This window comes from Macrotis lagotis, chromosome X, assembly GCF_037893015.1.
Source record: "Macrotis lagotis isolate mMagLag1 chromosome X, bilby.v1.9.chrom.fasta, whole genome shotgun sequence".
Taxonomy (NCBI): Eukaryota; Metazoa; Chordata; class Mammalia; order Peramelemorphia; family Peramelidae; genus Macrotis; species Macrotis lagotis.
The window spans coordinates 536,953,117-536,968,909 of record NC_133666.1 but is presented as its reverse complement, the minus strand read 5'-3'; the positions used below and the strand labels follow the sequence as shown (position 1 = coordinate 536,968,909).

Here is a 15,793-nt window from a genome sequence, read left to right as displayed (position 1 = left end):
TCTAATTATTAATAATTGAGACTTTTATTGCAAAGAATTTTTTCCCCAGTTTCTTGCTTCTCTTCTAATTTTTACTTGCTTTGATTGCTTATGCAAAAATGTATTAATTTTAGTCAAAATTTTACCTCCTATGAACCTCTCTAATTTTTGTTTGGTCATAAATTCTTCCCATTCTGAAAGATCTGGCAGTTGCATTTGTCCATTCTCTAATTTGTCACTTTTCCTTTTTTTGGTCTAAATCATATTCATTTAATTATCTTGGAATAAGGTATGAGATAGTTTATATCTAGTTTCTGCCCAACTGTTTTTCAATTTTCCCAAGTTTTTATCAAATTACAAGTTCTTTCCTCAATAGATAAGAACTTTGGATTTATAAAAACTAGGTAACTTTGCTGATTTCCAATGCATTTTTAACTTATTCTACTGACCAAATTTTTTATTTTGCCCAATACCAAATGGTAATGACAATTATAATTTAAGACCAACTACAACCTAGACCCCCTTCATTCCTATGAAAAATAAAATTAATTCCCTTGATATTCTTGTTTTGTCTCCTCAGATGAAAAAAAGGATTTTTTTTTTTATCTTGAAAGTAATCCTTTGGAAAAACAAATTCTACTTAATTAGTTTTGTGACCATGGGCAAGTCACTAAACACTTCAAGGTTGTTTTCTCACCCCCCCCCCCCAAAATGCGATTGTATTGTAGTTTCCTGAGAAAAAAAATCTATATAAATGTAAATTATTTAATATTTAAGGTATTCTTTGTCTACTTTAAAAAATATTTTTACCTTTATTCCTATTCATAACTGCAAAGTTTTAATAAAGTTATTTGAAAAATTACTATTTGCTCTTTAATTTTGGTTTTTGAATGCTGCCACTTTCAGATATTGACTTACACATACAGTTAAGTACCTTATTTTATTAATAATATAACTAAAGATATTTTAAAGTATAATTTATTATACATATATTAATGTAGAAGAAACTTAGTTTTAATCAGAGAATCACTTTCTTTAAGCATAAAATGTGTTATTTTATTTTTCTATCACTTGTACTTCTGAATGTATTCTTTTCTTCTCCTCTACCCAGGATTAATATATTGGAGTGGGATATATGGAGTATTAAGGTAAATTTGATAACTTCTGGTGTGAAGGTTTGCTGAGTCCTTTTCAGGCTGTTCATTCACCTTTGGTGACCACTTTTCACCTAATTCTCATTTGGAGCTCCAAGGTTTAATAGAGACCTGTGGTAAAAACTATCTGGGCAGTTGGGCTAAACTAGATGGAAGGTAACTGAAATGAGTTGGTGAATTAGGGGTATCTACCCCAAGCAGGTGAATGAAAGGTCAAAAGGTGAAGCCTTGGTAAAAAGGAAGATGGCACTGTAGATGGAAATAAATGCAAAACTGTTTATTGAAGGAAGGTACAGCAGTCTAGGTCTAAGCAGACTTTAGCAGTGGGTAGTGGGGACAGCAAATCTTTTTATAGGGTATTGGATATAGAAGGCAGGGTGGTATGGTTTCTATAGGGACTGGGAGCCACTAGGATCTCCATAGAGGATGTGTCTTGTTTGGGGGTTTACCAAGGTGAGGTTGTGCTTTATTTGGAGTTTCTATGGAGGTTAGGGTTCATCTCCTATGAAAGGATAATCAATGGGACTTTCCTAGGCAACAATGAAATTCAGACCTAGATCCCACATTCCAGCCTTCTTGTTTTAAATTGAATTGAGGTCAGAGGCCAGTTCTTCTAGAGCTATTTCTAGTTGATTGGGGGGTGGTGGTAATATCATCAGGTACAGCAAAGGACGGAACTGTTGGTATCCTTGTGCCCGAAGTAGCATCATGGCTTTGACTATCTTCGATGCTGTAGTGTTTACTGTTTTGTGGATAAAGGATATAAGTATTCGAAACAAAGAAGGGCCTAATAAGAGTGCCAACAAGACCATGATTAGTGGAGTTAATATAGGAAGGAGCCAAGGGAATATGTGGGAAGACTGAAACTGGAGCAAGTGTCTATTGATTTTTTTCCCTAATATGTGAGGCTCCATCAGTAAGTTTTTTTTAGCAGCATCCTGAACCAATCTAGACTGATTAACATAGAAACAGCATTCTTCATCCAGGAACAAACAGAGGCCTCCCTTCTCCACTGTCAGTAGGTCCAGGCCCCATTTGTTTTGCAAGGTTACAACAGCTAGGGAATACAGTTGAACTAGAACTTGTAGGAGGCTTTTGGTTACGTCATCAATACTTTCCTGAAGGTCTTGTGATCGATTCTGAAAGTCATACAGAGGAGTTGTGATGGTCCAACCCCTATACCCAGCCAGAAAGGATGCCTATAGTCACTAAGAAGGGAATGAGAGTAGGAGCTCTTTAGCATCTTGCATATGTTTTGAAGGTGACAAGAAGGGACTGGTTGTTAGGGGCAATGTGGGACAAGAGGTAGACTAGGGAACAAATACCTGTCTGACTGGTGGGAATGTATGCAGAATTCCCACAGAAGAAGCAGATACCTTCTCTCAAGCATACACCAAGATGGGGAGAGAGAGAGAGAGAGAGAGAGAGAGAGAGAGAGAGAGAGAGAGAGAGAGAGGAGGTGAGCAAATTCTTTCCTCTCCCTGTACCAAAGTGAGAGGAAATCTGCAAGGGTTAGACCTGTCATAGCTCTTGGTCATGGATTTGCCCATGAGCTTGATGGGTTGGGAAAGAAGGGGGGTACTAAGGTATGATTACAGATATGACCATCTTTGGTAAGTTTCAGGAGGGGGTCAGAGAACAGGAGCACTAATCTATGAGGGTAGAAACTGCAGGAGGAGTTTATGTCCCATATGGAGGGAATCATGAAAGGGAGAAGGAAAAGTACCTGCTTGCTTTTGGGGAAGGAGAAGGTGGCCATTCTGAGTTAGTCAGGACCCTTGCCATATGGCCCCTTTAGAGATGTGGGCTTGTTTTTCATCCAGTGTATATTCTGGATTCAGGGAAGGCAAGGTAACTAATTGAAGGTGTGTATAGGATTGGTATGCAGCCTATCTGGCTGCCTGGTCAACCTTCTCATTCCCAGTTGCCACAGAGATGGACATGCCCTGATGTCCCTGACAGTGGATCATTGCCAAAGGAGAGGAGTTTAAGGATTAGGTCAGCATTAGTTATAAGAGAGCTTTTAAATGGGAAAGGATATCCCTGCCCAATAGGTGTAGGTCAGCTGGGAACTACCAGAAAGGGATGAGGAAAAAGTGGGAGCTCCAACAGAACAGGGTATAAAGGAAGAATAATTAGAGGTGAGTCAATCCTCATAATTGAAATGAGTTCTTTGTGGGACCTTTATATTCTGGCAGGACAGAGAAGGTAGCCCCCATGTCTAGGAGAAAAGATATTGCCTTACTTGATACTTGTAGAGTTATTAGAGGTTCTGCTTGTGTGATGTGTTTGAGGGCTGAGGCAGATCCTGGGCACCATCAATCATCCATGACCTTACCCAAGAGAGCAGGAAAGTCATTAGGAGTAGACCAAAGCCCTCCCTTTTGAGGAAAAGAGGTGCAGTCTGACTTCTAGTATCCTTTTTTTGCTTACCCCTTCAGCAAGGCTTAGAGGAGGGCCTGGAATTTGGACATTTGAGTTGCCCAATGTCCCAATCTACCACATTTAAAACAGTCACCTCTGGGATTATTGTCATTATTTAGTACTCTTTGGGGAGGGTTTCAGGACCCATTAATGATAGAGGCTTAACATTTGGTGAGATTTGGCATGGGATGTAGCTTTCTCTTCATCCCAATAATTAAAGATCAAAAAAGTCACATTGACTAAATCTACTATTGGTGTTTGGGGGTCAGCATCCATTTTTCTCCATTTTCTATGGATATCAGGGGCTGACTGAGAAATGAAGCATAGTCTTTTTAATCTGTTAAGGAATGCTATGAGGTTTTCATTGGGGCCTTATGAAACCTTAATTTTATCAAAGTTAATAGCTTTCTGAATTGAGATATGCAGACCAGTCAACAGGCAAGCAATCATGCAGTCCTCGCATGTAAATCTTAAGAATATCAGTAGTCTCATTTAGGGTCTTCCTGAGGGACTGCAATTGTACTTATGGGACTGTCTGAGGCATTCTCTCTATTTAACATACTCACATGCTCCTCTGCTGCTTTCCAGACCTTTTCTTTCTCATCAGCAGTGATACAAGTGGGGGAAAAAATAACATAAAGATCTGTCCGGGTTAGGTCCTAGGATACAGTAAGATAAGAAATCCTTTAGAAAACTGAGAGGGATCAATAGAACAGGAACCAAGGTGGTTTTCAATCTGACTGAGGTTTGAAAAAGAGAAAGGGATATGGAGCTGGTAGGTTTACCCTTTGGACCCAGCACTTCACGAAGAGGGAGGACAGGACAGGATGAAGGTCAGCCTGAAAGAAGAGGTGAAAGAGGGATAAAAGTTTTGGTAACTGAAGAAGGTAAATTATCTGAGGCAGAATAGATGTGGTCAGTCAGTGAAAGACCTGAGATGCAATCAGGTAGAGGGAGAGGAGCCTAAGGAGGGGAAAGCAGAGTGAGACTGAGAGGAGGGCATCTCCACAGAATCATCTGAAGGAGAGGTGGTCTGATGTAACCAGTTTGGGGAGGTTCTAGTTGATGGAGAAGAATTTGAGTAATGGAGATGGATCTGAATAGGGAGAGTCACTACCATAGCTCAAAAACCAGCTAAACATATGGAATCTCACTCCATTGCCCTTGCCTCTGACACAGATTGTTTCTGTCAGTGAAAGTGTCATAATCAAAATTTCTCTCAAGTGACCATGCTTCCCCATTATCCAATTTAGATTGAGATCATTGTATGTTGGAAAGAAAAGCCATTTGAGCTTGAGTTGGGGATCTATTTGTTTCAGATTTTTGTAGGCTAATCCCAGTGGAGTGTCTCTGATATTTTTTAAATTTAAGGTCCTCATGAAAAGGAGTACTAGGAAAGGTAAAGATCCACAGAGTAGCCCAGTGGCTATAACTAAGATTTTACACAGGGGGTGTCCCTACCTGCTGAGTTGTTTAGTTCCAGTTTAAACAGGGGAAAAAAAGAGGCATCCCTGTTCCATTACTCTATTTTGAGGCCGTTCCCTACCTAGCTAGGGTTTTGGAAAGGAGCACCCTGGGTGTCCTGGAAGGGGAATGCCAGAAAGGAGTCTTACCTCTCAAATTAGCCTTGCCTTAGAAGTAGCCGAGGTGAGGAGGACAGGTAGCAGTGATCCTTGAATACCAAGGGTTCGGTAGGTCCAGAAGAGGGTTGCAAGGGTTCCTTTAGGCAAGATCAGGGAGTCAGCCGGCTTACCTGATAGTGAGCCTTCAAGATTCCCTGCTACTTCTCTTTCATGTTTCAGCACCAAATGAAAGGCCAAAAGGTGAACCCTTGGTAAAAAGGAACATGGCAGTATAAATGGAAGTAAATGTAAAGCTGTTAATTGAAAGAAGGTATAGAGGACTGGGTCCAAGCAGACTCCAGCAGTGGTTAGTGGAGAGACCATGTCTTTTTATGGGGTATTGGATATAGGGGGCAGGGTGATATGGTTTCTATAAAGACTGGGAGAGGGGGCGACTAGGTGGCACAGTGATAGAGCACCAGCCCTGGAGTCAGGAGGACCTGAGTTCAAGTCCGGCCTCAGACACTTAATAATTGCCTAGCTGTGTGGCCTTGGGCAAGCCACTTAACCCCATTGCCTTGAAAAACCCTAAAAAAATAAGACTGGGAGACAATGGGGTGTTTGGGGGTTCACCAAGATGAGATTATGCACTGTTTGATGTTTCTATGGAGGTTAGGGTTCATGTCCTTATGAAAGGATAATCAATGGGGCTTTACTAGGCAATGTTGAAAGTCAGGCTTGGATCCAACAGTGAAGACATTTTAGGAGGAATAATTAGATGAGAACATTTCTTCCAATGGCCACAAAGGTGGCGGAAGCAGGTGGCATAGAGTTAAGAGCTTGGTCAGACTTCAAAGATGCTAAGGTCATGCATGGCATCCCAGGTCATCACTAGTCAAACTGCCTTTTGTTTTGCCACTAAACTTCGATGATTCTGGAAAATGAATCTGTTGATTTTGTGTTTTTCTGTCTCACCTAAATCCAATTCATAAATCAAGACATCAACTCATTGATCCTCTTTGACTATGAAGGAATGTTACAAGAAAAAAAAAGATGAAAAAGAAAAAAAAGTAGTTCAGTAAACTGAACCTACCTGTCAAATTAATTCTAAGAGAGTATACAGTATTCCATACTTATTTTTTATCAACCTCTAAAACAATTTTCAAGGATATGTGTTGTTCTTTTTTCCATTTTTTATAGTCACTGCAAATAGTTTTCCTGCTTTTGATTACTTCACTTTACATTGATTCATATATTCTTCCAATAGTTAATTATTCATCATCACAATTTTTTATGGCACAATAATATTCTATCTTGTTTATATACCATAATTTGTTTGGCTATCCCCCAACAATTTATTGTCAATTTTTTGATACCATGAAAGCTCTATTATGAATATTTTAATGCACCTGAGACCTTTCTATTTTTGACCTCCTTGGGTATCATATGCCTAGCAGTGGGATCTTTAGGTTAAAGGGTTTGGCCTTTCTAGTCCCTTTTTTGGGAGTGATTGCAAATTGTTGTCCAGAATGGCTGTACCAATTTACAATTCCACTAGTAGTGTATCCATATTTTTTGCAGTCCTACATGGACTGGTTCCATCTTTTATTGGGGGTTTATCATTTCTATTTTTAATTCAAAGCAATTTTTCATGTGGCTGTTGATATTTTGCAACCTTTCCTTTGAAAATTGTTCTTACTTTTTGACCACTAGCCTATTGGGGATATGGTTTTTAATATTATGAATTTGCAACTGTTTCCTAAGTATCTTGGTTATCAAACTGTTACCTGAGGCAAAAATACCTCCCTATTTTCCCATCCCTTGGCAATCAATACCTTTTTTTTAAAAGTCATGCCAACATTCATTTTTGTTCAGTTTTTTTTGGGGGGGGAGAATTCATTCCTCTCAATGAGCTAGGGATAATCTCTTTAACTTTTAAGAAAGATGATCCTTTAACTCCAAAATTTCTTTCTCTTTTTATAGGATTTCATGCTAATACAGACACATTTACAAGGAAAAGCCTACAATGCAGAATTATGGTAAAGTGATTTATTCTGCTGAAGGAATAGTACAATACAATTAGTCTTTTGTTTTCTTTCTCAAGTCAAAAATGTATTGTTCTCAATATATGAATAATATTTTTAAAAATAATGGGGGGGGGCAGCTAGGTGGTGTAGTGGATAAAGCACCGACCCTGGAGTCAGGAGTACCTGGGTTCAAATCCGGTCTCAGATACTTAATAATTACCTAGCTGTGTGGCCTTGGGCAAGCCACTTAACCTCATTTGCCTTGCAAAAACCTAAAAAAAAAGGGGGGGGAGAAATAATAGTATATATTATCAATAAAAGATGTAAGCAAGCAAAAGGAAATGGTTTAGTTTAGTAGTGAGAATAAGCATCAAGAAATAATTTGTGGTTAGAGCACCGGCCCTGGAATCAGGAGTACCTGAGTTCAGACACTTAATAATTGCTTAACTGTGTGTCCTTGGGCAAGTCACTTAACCCCATTATCTTAAATAAATAAAAAATTTAAAAATAGCTAAAAAAAGAGAAACAATTTGAGTTTTATGCTGATGGTATCCATGAAGAAGAGGAGGATGCTCTTGCTGTTCCTGTCTTCCGTCTCTTCCTCCTCTGTCTTAGCTCCTAGCATTTGGAGATTATCCATGGGGAATTTGTGGAAAGACCTAGACAAGAATATGGAAGGGTTGACACCTGACTGGTATATATGCCATTGGTAAGACCTGGGTTGAAAGTCTTAACAAATATTAACATGCTTTCATTGGAGCAAAATTAAATTGTAAGTTGTATTGATGCCCCAAAACATCATATCAACATTCACACAAAAGCCCATGTATGCTAAGACAGTATTTGGTAGCCACTGCCATCAAAGCACTAAGAGCCTTAACCTTTTCAAGAGGTAAGGGAAGAATCTCAGGGAAGTAAATTAAAAAATTTAAAAGAATGGAAAAACTCAATTCCTAGAGGCCTGGAGGATGAGGAAGTAGGAAGGGAGTGGGATTGTCAGAATAAAAAAGTTCTTGCAAGGGATAGCTGAGGTGGGGGGGAGGAAGAAAGACTTTTAATACTACAAAACAAGCATAATAAATTATAAGATTAATGCTTACTGAGCCATGAGCTACAAATGTAAAAACAATGATTTAATTCTATTAGAGAAAGAAATAATTGACCTATTATTTTGGTGTTAATTTATAAGGTTTAATAATAGAACTCATACATGGTAAAAGGAAGTTTTGTTTATTTTTACGTAGCAGATAGCTATAGCAAAATATTCTTCATCATTTTTCACAAGAGATACATTTGTCTTTGTTGATTTTCTAACCTTGTTTCTCCCAGAGAATTATAAAATAGGAATATAATTATTAATTTTTGTTCGATGTCTTTGTGAAATACATTCAGCAATCCACACAATATTTCTCATCTCTTGTTCCTTCAGCTTTATGTAAGCATAAAACACTCCATAGTGGAACTGCCTGTTGAAGGTCAGTACATTCAATTTTACCTGAAAAAAAGGAAAGAATAAAGAACATTAAACCGGTGTGGGGATAACTTTACATTCTTTACATGCTAAGAGATAAATTGGACACAAAAATATATTTGTTGTCCATATGCATTTAAACTGATGCCAGCCAAATGATGTGATGCTGAAAAAGTCCTTGAGTTAGAAGATACAGATTTTAAAGTCCTGAGTTAGATTAGGATAACTTGATTTAAAGTCTCTCACCTCATGTTCATAAAATACATCTTCCAATGACTTTCCTTCAAGGCCATCTCCAACAGCATCAAATAAGGGTTTATAATCCTTAAGAAGCACAAACAAAAACATTGGTGAGGACTGTTGAAAAAAGCAAACTCCCATGTGAATTGTGTATGGATGATTTATGGATAGTATGGAGTAAAAACACTCAGAAGTTATGTTCTGTACTTGTAATTAGCAGAGAACTCCGCCACACCAAGGACATTCATATAAATCAATCTTATATTCAAAGAATTTTGGTTACTCATTGGGAATTCCTTTATGAAACAATCAAACAGATACATGGAAATACACTTGGTTAAAAACCATTAACTTTGGGGTAGAAATACTTTTGAAATCATTTCTTTGGAAAAAAACTGGTCAATGTTCCTAATGAAACAACCTATAAAGTTTGTTTCTGTTGTTTATGCTATTACATAGTTTTACACATATTCTGAAAGGACTACTATGGGCAAGACATTGTGCTAGGTAATGACTTGCAAGTATAAAAGAGTGACAGTCTCTGTTCTCCAGAATCTTACAACAACACAGCGCAGATAGCTTTGTCTTTTGTTGGTTTCCCTAAAAAAATTGCTGTAGCTTAGGACAGGTGAGTTTTACGTATGATGAAGGAATAGTCAGTGACATCTGTGTGGACTTCAGAGCTTGGATGAACCTTCTGTTCCCTTAATCACATGATGAAGAGGAACCTCTTTGGCTCTACAGCAGGTACTGAGAGCTTTCAAAAAGGTACTCATCAACCATAGACAAGTCTCTCGGTCTGACTCTTTCCCATATGGTTGAGTTCCAGTGAGAGAAGAAAGACAAGATAGAGGTCTCAAGCCTTACCCATGCAAAGCTGACATGTGTATTATGAATATGGGCTCAGCAGTCATCTTAGCCTTTGTTCTTTTATTTTAGGTGAAAGAGAAAGAAAATGGCTAAGACCTCAAGAACTTTGAGAGGCCAAAAGAGCAAGGTGCCAGAAGATATGACAATGGAGTATATGCTAGGCTTAACTGCCTGCAAGCTACAGAATATCTGTGCATGCTCCAAATCTCCCCAAGGCACTCTACACTGGAAACTGGCTCTCCAACCTCTTCAACGTGGGCAACTGCATCAGTCAACCATCCTGATGCCCTGTTTGTCAGTTCCAGAACATGGGAATATGTTTTATAATAATAATAAATAATAAGAATAATCCATTCCCCCTTGGGGAAATAAGAGTATAAAGTCCCATTATCACTTACGGCATAGTGGTCAGCCACATTCTTCATCTGTTCATAATCTTCTGCTCGGGCCAGCAGGCGCAACCCTTCTGGATACAGTTTACCACAGGTTGGGTACAGTTCCTCTCGGTCTTCTTTGCTCAATTCCGTGCCAAAGGAATTATGTGTGATGATAAAAGCACGTCTGTCAGCCTCAAACTGAATTTATAAACACAAGATTATAGAGAGAGCTAATCATCTGCTAAATACTTTGACAGAAGTTGGGATTAATATGAGACACATTCACTTCTGAATCAATCTGATTACCTTTCCTGATCCGCATCTGATTAAGATGTAGTCACATTTTTCTTAACACTTTGCAAACCTTAAAGCACTATATACACACACATATACATTAAATAGTAGTAGGAATTATTATTTTGAATTCCTCTAACCTTTTTCTGTAATAAAGTAGCAAAGTGGTACAATAGACAGAATGCTCCAGAAGATGATTCATAGTGGGATTCAGATAACTACTATGATCTTTTGGACAAATCTGTCAGCCATGTTTCATAACTTGCTTAGCACTTAAAAAAATGCTTATTCCATTCTTTTCCCTTTAGAAACCAACTCCCCTTGGGGAGAACAGCATGGACATAAATGTGATGCCTTTCCCTATATCAGCTCTCAACACCAATCTCTCTGTCTCCCCACTCCTTGTGTAATGTAATTTGAAATTTCTTTACACACTCTCTAAGTCACTATAGATTTTTTCATAGATGATCTTAGTTCTGTCACTGATTTCCTGGGAGACCTTGGAAAAGTCCCTTCTCTTCTTTAAACCTTAACTTTGTCCTTCCCTTTACAAAATAAAGTGTTTAGACTAGCAGATTTTTAAGGTTCCTTTTAACCTTGAAATTTTATTATTTTTCACTTTCTTTGAAACTCCCTTAAGTTTAGTGTACTACAAACTCAAACTGTTTACTCACAGACTGCTTAGGCTTTTGTATAAAATATTATAAGTTAACTTTTGGGAGCTTCTGGCTTTGTATGTTCAGCATCTTGTACAACTCCCTGTACATATTATTACAGCTGATGAATTGGATGTGGCGGCTGATTCATGGGATTGCTGAAGCATTCATTGATGGTTCTCATGTAATAATAAAAACACCATGAATTGGGTGTTGCCTACTTATAAGGAGTACTGGCTGACTCTTATGGATGGGAATGATCTGATTTTATTGATTTTCTATTGGGGAAAGCTGAAGAAAATAAAGAAGGGATTTCGGTAATAGGGAGTTTGGGAAAGAGATGAAACTTGGGGGGAAAAAATCTAGGACAGGTTGAAAGGCAAATGATGTATGTACCTCACTGATGATTAGTGGTGTCAAATTTAAATAGAAATTAATCCCTGGGGCTTAATATTGATTTAGAAAACCAAAAATTGACATGTTATATTCTTTATTTATTTTGTTAAATATTTCATTGTTAAACAATTATATTTATTTTTTTATCTGGTTTGAGCAGCACTTGGGAGACTAGGTACAAATTTGATGCCCCTTCATTAGATGATATCCAGTCCTTTTTAAAACTCTAAAATATATTGAGCTAAGAGGGGTATCATGGACACCCTCACAAGCCTGAATGAAGCTATTAAAATTATTCTCCCTCAAGAGCATCCTTCTTAGAAATATTAGGGCTTAAAAGAACTGACTTGAATGATTCTGTGGCTGTAGCAACAAACTATTTTACATTAATGTAGAGGTTCCTAACTCAGGAATCAATTATTTTCATATTGCTATAATCAATTTATGTGGATGAAGCTCCGCTTTCACCCCAAGACCCCTTGAGACTAGATATACTGTAAAAAGTCTAAGGCTATAGAACATAATGAAACTAGCAAAGTCCATTCAAGGACCTTGGCCTTATTACTGTTAACAACATACTCTAAAGGAGATAAACATACCGCCACAAACCATGCGTTTATTTTATCTCTATATTTTCTTATAAATCATGTGGAAAATTCAAACAGTGGGAAAGAGCATAATATGCTTGAAAATACTTGCTCATCATAAACTTCACCTTTTTTCTTACATATTAAAACACTTGTTAAAATTGAAATTACAATTGTGAACTCTCATAATGTAAAATTTGCTTGATGCACTAGTATATTATCAATTGAATGCTATTATCAGCTAATTTATTTCTAGTAATATAGATTTATTTATTTTTTAAATGAGACTTTGCCAAGTGCTAAGGATGTAAAAAAAGGCAAAACCCTTAGATCCTATCTTCAACAAGAACATTATAATGAGGACTATAATACGCAAAAACTTATGTACATAAAAGATCTACATAGTAAAAATTAATGATCTCAGAGGGAAGGCTCTGGTGGTGTTTTGGTGATGATGGGGGTGGGAGGGAAGGAAGGAAGACTGTGAAAGATCCCCTACAAAAAGTGAGATTTAGATTGAGGTTTTTTTTTTTGGCAAGGCAGTGGGGTTAAATGATTTGCCCAAGGTCACACAGCTAGGTAATTATTAAAGGATTTGAACTCAGGTTTTCCTGATTCCAGGGTTGGTGCTCTATACATTGCACCACCTAGCTGGTCCCTTGCATTGAGTTCTGAGGAAAATCAGAGAGGCCAGAAAATTGTTGTGAGAGGATAGAGCATTCCATGTACAGGGAACAGCTTCTGAAAAGATGGGAAATTTAGTATTATTCTTAAAGAATACCAGGTTCTTTATGTAGCTAGATCATACACTATATGGAAGGAAATATCCTTATTTACATTCATATATATACATATACATATACACATGAATTCCCATGCATACTAATCATATTTATGTATAGAGGAAAATGCATATATATATATTTATGTATACTGTGTATGTATATGTACTTATATAGGAAGGGAAGAGGGGAGGAAGGAAGGATTGGAGGGAGGAAAGGAAAGAAGGGAGGAAGGAAAGAAGGGAGGAAAATACTTAACAGAGGGAACCCCAAAAGAATAACTTTATCATATTCTGATGCAACAAGATAATTAAGCAAGAAAGTAAATCAAGGTCTATATGTATCAGGGTTTTATGAGGAAGGAAAGAAAAAAGGAAAACTTTCCAATGACTTTTTTTAACGCCATTATTCTTATCAATTCTTATTCTTTTTTTTTTTTTTGCAAGGCAAATGGGGTTAAGTGGCTTGCCCAAGACCACACAGCTAGCTAATTATTAATGCCTGAGGGTGGATTTGAACTCAGATACTCCTGACTCCAGGGCCAGTGCTCTATCCACTGCAACCTAGTCGCCCCTGGTTATTTTTTTAAATGACCTCTTTCTTACCTCAAGAATAGGACACATTTCTTCTGCTGTGATATCACCATGTTCTTTGCAGAATTTGTAGAAAGCTTCAAGGTATGACTTTTAAAAAAATTGTAAGATAATACAATAAATATATTTTCCTTTAAAAAGGTTGAATGCTCAATTTAGCAAGTTACTAATTATTGTAAAGGGAATTACATCCTTTTCCCCTGAAGAAATATTGTAGATTATGTTCTAATTAAAAAAAAACTAATATATATTGACATAATGTCAGTAAGGTTGACAGCAAAGAGAAAGCATAACTAAATACAATCTATACTCATCTTCTATGTGACACAATTTAGGACTTTGTAGAATAATCCAGTGGGAGCTATGACTGTGATTCTTCCTTTGAATATCTTTGGAGAGAGTAAAGTTATCAGGAAAAGCAAATACTCAGACTTCCATAAAGTCAAGGGACTGTTTACATGTCAATCTGTATTTTGAAGTATAGATTGTGTAAAATGTTAAATTGTGATGTGAAGGATCAATCATTCTTATTGGCGGATAATACAAAACCTCTTTTGCTCAGTATACAATAAATTCTATAGACATAGGTTGGCACCATCTCTGCAACTTGATTTTAAGAAGTTGGATGAAAATATATATATATATATATATATATATATATATATACAGAAAACCCACTGTAACATCCACATAAAACACTGGGGGCTGAGGGTGTAGAGCACTAGCATTTGGGAAGAAGAGTATGAGCTTCTGATGTATATGGCACAAGCTGAGCCCTGAAGGAAGCTCTGGATTGATAAGAATGAATTGCCAGCACTGCCACCCCAGGATGCCACATTGTCAGCAAATGAAATAGTTGAACAAGGTGATTCAAACTGATATGTACTTTGAACCAAGAGACCTTGTTTCACGATTCGTGTGAATTCACTCAATAATCTAGAATAATACTATGAACATACCTACATCAACACTTTAATACTCCTTGAACTGAAATGGCGGTCTATACCATGCAATTGTGGTATAAGGGAGAAAGGTATATGTGGTTGTGGGGATTGACTTAGGATCATGGTAACTTTATAACTGAATGTAAAACAATTTGTTTTCTAGTTTGGGGCATTTTTCACTACAAAATACAATATTTTATGGAAGTATTTACCTTGTAGAGCTTATTACGCATTATTTCAATATTCACTTCATTAAGGATATTTTCTGACATGCAGTCTTGAAAGAAAGGAGCTGAAAACAGAGATAATCACAGAATTAATTCATGTTACACATCTGACCATGCTTATAGTTATAAATGTGACTGATACTGACTTACTATTTGTATTATCCAAATTTACTCCATTGACTTCTGTTTCTAATCCTAAAGACCTTTTGCTTATGCTAAGTTCTATCTGGAAGGTTTATCCTTTTTCTTTCTTTCTTTTTTTTTTTTAAGGTTTTTGCAAGGCAAACGGGGTTAAGTGGCTTGCCCAAGGCCACACAGCTAGGTAATTATTAAGTGTCTGAGATCAGATTTGAACCCAGGTACTCCTGACTCCAGGGCCAGTGCTTTATCCACTATGCCACAGTTTATCCTTTTTCTAGAGCAATAATCATAAATCAATAAATCTTTAGAGCCCTAAGGGATGTTAGAGGTCCTAAATCTCTTACTTGATAGATGAAAAAAGTGAAGCTGAGAGATGGTGGGATTTGTTTAAGGACATCTGCTGGCAAAACCAGAATTGAAAGTCAAGTCTACTGGCTCCTCATTCAGCGCTGCTCCTGCAAAATGGTAACCATTCTTTCAAGGCTCAGCTAAAGTCCTATTTCTACATGAGACTAGGTAGGTAATACAGTGAATAGAATCAAGAAGACCTGAGTTCAAACTTGATGTTACATACTGACTAGGCAAGTAACTTACCCTGTTTGCCTCACTTTTCTCAACTGTAAAATGGACATCATCAGAGTTGATGTAAGGATCAAATGAGATATTTGTAATAAACACAACACAGATCCTAATTAGTAGGTGATATATATATATATATATATATATATATATATATATATATATATATATATATATATTATTTTTCTTTCTCTCTCATGGGATGTTCCCTAATTACTTCAATAGAGATTCCTCTCCTCTAAAGTCCTAAAAACCTTTACATTCTTTATTAACTAATTAATTAACTTAACATTATTTGATTTTGAATGCACATTTCAATTTCACAATCATAATGAGATCAGAAACCACGTCTTGCAGTTCCTATATTCTATATGAATGCTCCATACTCTAGACAGTACAGCATAGCATGATTCAATGAGATCCGGGCTCAAAACTAGAAAAACTTGGGGTCAGGTCTGATAAATACTTTTTAATACCTTTTCTCCCAACT

The 15,793-nt window shown here is 37.0% G+C and overlaps 1 protein-coding gene across 1 annotated transcript in view; it reads right to left on the bottom strand.

Annotated features, from left to right (window-relative positions):
- Positions 1-8,326: 8,326 nt before the first annotated feature.
- The window catches only part of ATP6V0D2 (ATPase H+ transporting V0 subunit d2), a 29,688-nt gene continuing 22,221 nt past the window's right edge, over positions 8,327-15,793 (bottom strand). The window contains exons 4-8 of the mRNA XM_074206306.1: positions 14,569-14,648; positions 13,425-13,502; positions 10,126-10,302; positions 8,864-8,941; positions 8,327-8,641 (exon numbers count right to left, since the gene is read on the bottom strand). Coding sequence (XP_074062407.1) covers positions 8,480-8,641; positions 8,864-8,941; positions 10,126-10,302; positions 13,425-13,502; positions 14,569-14,648 — 575 coding nt within the window. The 3' untranslated portion in view covers positions 8,327-8,479. The remainder of the gene's footprint in view (positions 8,642-8,863; positions 8,942-10,125; positions 10,303-13,424; positions 13,503-14,568; positions 14,649-15,793) is intronic.